The sequence below is a fragment of the Lycium barbarum genome, chromosome 8 (genome assembly GCF_019175385.1).
Source record: "Lycium barbarum isolate Lr01 chromosome 8, ASM1917538v2, whole genome shotgun sequence".
In the NCBI taxonomy this organism is placed as follows: Eukaryota; Viridiplantae; Streptophyta; class Magnoliopsida; order Solanales; family Solanaceae; genus Lycium; species Lycium barbarum.
Genome location: NC_083344.1, coordinates 54,663,060 through 54,669,882, shown reverse-complemented (window position 1 = coordinate 54,669,882; position 6,823 = coordinate 54,663,060). Strand labels below are relative to the sequence as shown.

Below are 6,823 nucleotides of genomic sequence, written 5' to 3'. Positions count from 1 at the left end.
CATAGCAACTTCATAATACTTTTTAAGGAGCGACAAGCTCGAATACGATTATCAAACACACTTCTCCAATTTTTTGCCTTCCTTCAAAATACATATCAATGACAATCACAACAATATACTTAATTTACTCCAAAAATCAATCAAATATATATCTTTAAAGCAATCCCTTAAACTTATCTCTATTTCTAACGGAATTTCGACAGCATTTCCTTTATAAACTGGACAAACTCGAAAATCCAATTCAGCTAAATTATCAGCAACAACGTCAAACAACAATATCGACAATCAATATACATCATAACTCAGATATTTCCATCCATTTAACTCCACTGAAACAGCCCCACCTTCATAAACCTCCCAAAAATGCCAAACGAGCTTTTAACATTGTTTCCTCCATTCTAATCCGTTAAAACTCTAAATAAACACGTTAGTAACATAATAGGAACCTTATACATACCTTATCAGTAGATAAATCACGAAATATCATCCCCTAGCTCAATAATTAGCTTAAAACGACGACGACAACTCGTATTACACTTTATCCATCACGAGCCTAGGGATTGGGGGCCTCGAACTTGATCAAACCCTTGCTTTATATCTCTAAAATGCTCTGTACTTTTTGGTATAAAATGAGGATGATAAGGGTTAAAACCTCCCTTAAATAGCAAGGGAAGTGGGCCTGACCCGACTTGGAGTCGGGTTGGGCCGAGCCCGCTGCCCAACTTGACCTTTCTGTCGTAAAATGTCCATAACCTTTTATCCCTATGTCGTGTGAAGGCTCACGACCTATGGTTGGAAAGCTAATTCAATTATCTACAATTTTCATATTTGTGGTTTTCCCAAATTCCCAAATAATGATGGGGTTATGGCCTCCCGAAGTCAGATCACCCGAAAACGTAACTTAAAAACATCTTTTTGGAGGGAAGCACTTGGATTTGGCTCAAGGGTCCTTCTTGAGTTGTGTTTAACTTCAAATATGTTGTCCATATAACGTATCATATGTCCTTTATAAAAATCCCATCATGTGGGACTCACCTTAGCTTACGGTTACGAGGGCTATATATCTTTTAATGTATCATTCCAATCATATTGTACGAATTCCAGTTATCATACTCATGCTATCCTCATGCTACTACAGTAGAATTTCATTCTTTATACTTGTAATATTTGCTCCTCCTTGAGCTCAAATTAAGCCGTCTGTAGCCTTAGTGACACGAAATTTTATGGGGTGTAACATAGAGGTTTCGCAATGACAGAAATGATAGCAAGCAAAAGGAAAAAGGTAGTCAACTTGAAAAAGAAATCAGAGAAAAGTGATATGGCAAAGTAGTAACAGTTTGTGATTTGTATAATCGAGATCACGAGTAATAACTTTGGTTGGATGTAAAATACCAAGACTACGGAAAGATGAATAACGAAATTGAACGATTGTTAGGAAAAGGATCAGCATAATACGGATGAGAGGGGATGATCAGAATGAACAGAATAGTTTTGGAAGCGAAGAATGGATTGTATGGAAGTAATATATTCTAAAGGACAAGGTGGTACTGAGTTAAGAATACGGTTCCTTGTGCGAGGAATGAAGGATTGATTATAAAATGGGGAGGTAATAAGATATATTGAGGAGGAAAGAATGTAAAGAAATACGTATGGGTATAGAAAGAAAAGGAAATGTGCGAAGTATGCGCACTAAAGAAGTAGTCGTATTATGAGAAAAATAAGATGCATCTCCTACGAATATCCTATACCAAGACAGAACAGTATGCAAAGGAATAGGTTGGAAAGAAAAATGTGGTCATGAGTTATGAGTTTACCATACGATGATAAAGCGATAAAGCAAGGATATCATCAACGACAAAAACGATATGATTGATTGGTTTTGAAATTAATGTTGAGTGCAACACAAGAGTAAAAGAGTATGAGGCGTAACCGGTATTAGTTGTGCATAAGACTTAGATCCTTGAAAACAAAGATGGCGGGTTTAAGGGAAATGCATTTACGGTCATTATAAGTCGATTACGGGGACAAAAAATGAATGGGATAGACCTTGGTGGATGATGAAAAGCACAGGAAAGTTTACAGTAAGCAGTGCATGGCAATTACTGAGACAAAAAGCTAATGTGATAGTGCCATTTCAGAATATGTGGATTAAAGGGGTGCCTTTTAAAATTTCATTCTTCATGTGGAGATTGTGGAAGTTTAAAGTCCCAATTGATGAAGTGGTGGCAAGTATTGGTATTCCATTAGTCTCAAAGTGTTGCTGCTGTCAAAATGCTCAGATAGAGACTATAAATCATATGTTTCTATGTGGGGAATTGGCTACAAAGGTCTGGAGATACTTCAATATGGGGGCAGGACTGAGCATGAACTGTGTTCAGGTCAAGCAGACTATAAGAAGTTGGTGGGAAGCAAAATACCATTTCAAAATAAAGACCATATACAAAGCAGTGTCTGCTTTTATAGTGTGGGAAATATGGAAGTGGAGAAACAATAGGCTTCATGGTGGAAATATGAATCTGAATAGAGTGTTGTATGACATAAATATGAACATTCATATGTTATGTAAAGTTCAGTTCCCTGGGATGAACATTCCAACTATATGGCACTAGATGGTTCAATTCTTTGAAGGATATAAGCCTACTGTCATTTGTAGAATTATTGAATGGAGGAGACCTGCACCTGGAATTTACAAGTGCAATACAAATGGAGCTGCTAAAGGAAATCCAGGTCCAAGTTCTGCTGCCTTTTGTATAAGAAATAAAAGGGGAGATCTGGTGTATGCAGCTGCAAAAACTTTGGCAGATGGAACAAATATTATGGCTGAGGCTGAGGCTATTAGATTGGGACTGAGGCACTGTGTGGTAAAACAACTTTTTCCAGTGATCATAGAGACAGATTCCATGACCATGAAGATGATTCTAAATGATGAATGGAAGGTTCCTTGGAGTATCTCAATGTTGGTGGATGATATTAAGAGGATGATGGCTGATCACACAGTTTCTGTGGAGCATATACATAGAGAAGGAAATGGGCTTGCAGATTTTTTAACTAACTTTGTTTTTGGTTTTGCAGGATCAGTTCAGTTTCATAACTTTCAGGAATTTCCAAGTCAAGCTAAGAGGATTTTGAATTTGGAGAAGAGAGGAATTCCATACTTGAGAATAAGAACCATTCAAGATAAAGCACCAGATTGATATCGTCACTGAGCACAGTTTGTCACCTGATTATGAGTGTTTGCAGCATCTGTATTAGGGTGGTATTAGTGTGCTTGGCATGCTCATTCCTTAGTTCAAATGTTGTGATACACATGATTAAAGTAGCATGCTGTGATAATTATGGATCAAATACTATACAAACCTGGTCTCCTGATAAAGATTAAGCTGAACATTGACAGATTTCAATGACCAGCAGACTGATGAGCAACAGATGCAGATTTAAATGCTGTGTGCACTAGTATGGACAGTACACATATCTAGTCTAGGATGTATGCTCCTCTGACACTAATGCAGATTTGAAAGTGGTTTTGGCTCCCATATAGATGATGGTTTGGACAGAAGATCACAGCAGTTTTAAGATGCTTGAAGAATGATTCAAACGATTTGAAACATGCCACCTGTGAGACTTGAAGGTGTGATAGATGTTATCAAGTCAAGGCTTTTTTGAATAGCTGTTAATATTCTGTTCAAATTCATAGTCTGTATTTCCATGTTCCACTTTTCCTTTCCTTTTCATTTCTGTTTTTGGTTCATTTATTTATTTGATCAATAACTTTTGGATTGATATGTACATATTTTCTTTATCAATAAATGTCCACCTTTATGGTGGCTTTGATTAAAAAAAAAGTCGATTACGGGGAAGAGTGGAATAACTTGAGATGGGAAGAAAAGGGAAAGATGGCGCTATAAGTGAACTCTGAGTATCGAAGAATAGGATAAGTGACATTACATAGATGGTACAGACAGCTAGACATACTACTATTTCGAGTACCCCTATGGGACAGAAGTTGTTAATTGTAGTGGATGTACACATTGACTCATAACTAACGGTTGAGCTAAGTAAAATACATCCTTGTTTGGATTGATATGTTTGGTTGTATTACTTGATAAAAAAAACTGCAAGATGAGTATGTTAAGGGAATTGAGGAAAGGGATACCTGAATTCAAGATTGGAAGAATGGTATAAGCAAGACCCTTAAGGGGGGAAATGAGTAAAGAAAATACAAGTGTAGAGATTGAAACAATGAATCCTAAGATGTGACAGATATAGACTCTAAAACAAAAAGTGAGAGTTATGCAGAAATGAGTCTAATAGCTAGTAAATAAATGAACAAGAATCGAGCGGCTATCTGAGACTACTGAAAATCATTCTTGAAGATCTTGAACAACATGACATTGGGAGCAAATAACTCAAGAAATATTGTAAAGGATAGTGATGCTATACTGGAATAGAGGCAAAGGAATCAACAGTAGAGTCATTTGTTAATGATATTGCGATTTATATGTGACAAATAAGAATGGGCATAAAGTTTTCTATAGTAGAATATAAGATGTGATAACCAAGAGACAAATAAAGGAAAGAAAAGAGTATGACAACATCTATCCTACGGTGAAAGAGTTATAGACATTAGACAACAAACGGAAATTGACCTTCGGCATTTTGAGGTGATATGTCAGGCAGAGACGTAAGGATGAAATGGTAAAAGGTATGGACCGAAGGACGAAAGAGGGATAGAAAGTTCAAGATAGTACTTCGTAAAGTAATGCAAACTGTGAAATAGATTTAAAAAATAGGCCTATGAAGAGAGGTATTCACCTCAATGTGATGATAAGGGTGCTATAGGGAAAACTACCCATGTAAGTGTCGTCACTCAAGATGTGATACGAGTATTTACCTCAAAAGAGTGCTCTCGAGAGATTCATTATGGAACATGATTAACATGGGATTTAGAACCTCTTAAGATGATACATCATGTATTTTAACCTTTGTGCAGATGTAAGTTAAGCGAGAAGAGACACCCGAAGAAGATTCCAAAGATAAGAGGAAGTTTCCTGATTATTACGTAATCACGAGAGGTTAAGAGATGACATGATATCAGTATGTCACAAAGGATTCACATGGTTGATTTAACAATACGGGTATAGAGTTAATGACCATACAAATAAGTTTATGGGAAGAAGTAACGATTAGGACGAAAACTATCTAGACTAATTGAGCAAGAGAAAGGATCGACGAGTTCAAAAATCAAGGAGGATCATATCCGGAGAGTGACTCACTTATATCTCTTGAAAGCATATTCCTGAGGTGTCAAGGGAGTAGTGCAACCGAAAGTCATTACTAAGAAGGAAACTCGTTTTCAACTATTCAAAGGGGATGTTATAGATAGTGCATGTCAGAGGATTGAAATGATGACTCCAAGAAAGATGTACGCTGCAGACTATGCAACTTAAATAAAGAGTGGAAGTAGACCTATAAGAATTAGAAGAGAGAACAAGAGGAACCAATATGCGATGGTAAACCTACCCAAGGGAAAGACAGCTTGTATTCTACAGTGTTACTGGAAAGATGACTCCGAAACAAGAAAAACTTGACCTATGCTTCAAACGTAGATGAATATAGTAAGTTGCAGTTAATTACGGAGGTAGCTAAATTATGACCACTTTCTTTGGAAATTCAATAATAACTGATGTCAGGTGGAGAACGGTATTAAGTCAGACAAGGAGAGGCATAGCATGATAGTATAATAATTGATTTGTCATAAGATCGCCATAACTAGTATACTTATACAGGACAAGTTTAACATTTGAGGACGAATGTTCTGAAGGGGGGAAGGATGTTACATCCCGTATTTTTGGACCAAGAAATTGAACCGTCCAACATGAGCGATTTTACCGAGGCCATAGGATTTGGTTATATTCAAGCATAAAAATCAAGAACTCGGTGTATACAAGTGTCACACCCCGTCCTCACTAGGGTGTGATGGGCACCCGACCCTTACTTAGGGCCGAGCGAACCCTCAGACTCCTACTGCACATGAAATCGCATCAAACCTTTCAAGTCAAATAGGGTAAAATACATAATAATTTATTTTTTTTCAGAAATATTCTTTCAAGCTGAACAGATCCGTAATCATGCAGAATGCGATGCATAGCACAAACTGACATATCGGATGATAGAGCCGCTTACAGACTGACAACCACAACCCACGACACTGTCTGCAAAGTCTCTAACATAAATCCAGAACCGTAACATACAAACTCTGACTCGGCAGCACTCCAGGAGCAAATGGAGCTTGCCAACTCCGCTGGATCATCTTCTGTAATAACTTCAGCTCATCTGGGAGTACCTGCGCGGCATGAAACGCAGCCCCCGAAGAACAGGGGGTCAGTACGGAAAATGTACCGAGTATGTAAAGTGAAAATATAACAAATATAATCATAATCCGAACCAGAAGTACAGAAATATAGCGGACAGAATCGAACCAGAACCCGAAATAGAAATACAGAGTTGAGCTGGCAGAATCATCTTACGGATCAGGGGCACAGAACGTGACTGTCATAATCATAATCAGAGCCAGAGGTACAGAAGTGTAGCAGACTGAATCATGGTCCGGGTCAGATTACTACAAGCGTAACAGATAGAATCGTAACTCAATCGGACAGACCGAAGTGTGACGGACAGAATCACAATCCAGATGGACGGACAGAATCATAATCCAGACGGACGGACAGAATCATAATCCGGACGGACGGACAGAAATGTACCGGACAGAATCATGCATGCAGAGTCATACAGAGTCATATGCTTATACAGATGCAGATAGCAT

At 37.8% G+C, this 6,823-nt stretch overlaps 1 protein-coding gene across 1 annotated transcript; it reads left to right on the top strand.

Moving 5' to 3' along the window:
• The first annotated feature begins 2,609 nt into the window (after positions 1-2,609).
• LOC132607825 (uncharacterized) lies at positions 2,610-3,194 on the top strand. The gene is made up of 2 exons (XM_060321903.1): positions 2,610-2,946; positions 3,073-3,194. Exons 1-2 carry the CDS (start codon positions 2,610-2,612, stop codon positions 3,192-3,194), a joined length of 459 nt encoding a protein of 152 aa, XP_060177886.1.
• The last annotated feature ends 3,629 nt before the right edge of the window (positions 3,195-6,823 follow it).

Coding starts and splice junctions, on each gene's coding strand:
- LOC132607825 (XM_060321903.1), top strand. CDS start 2,610: ATGGTTCAATTCTTTGAAGGATATAAGCCTACTGTCATTTGTAGAATT. Junction 2,947..3,072: donor TGAATGGAAGGTTCCTTGGA/GTATCTCAATGT, acceptor TTGGTTTTGCAG/GATCAGTTCAGTTTCATAAC.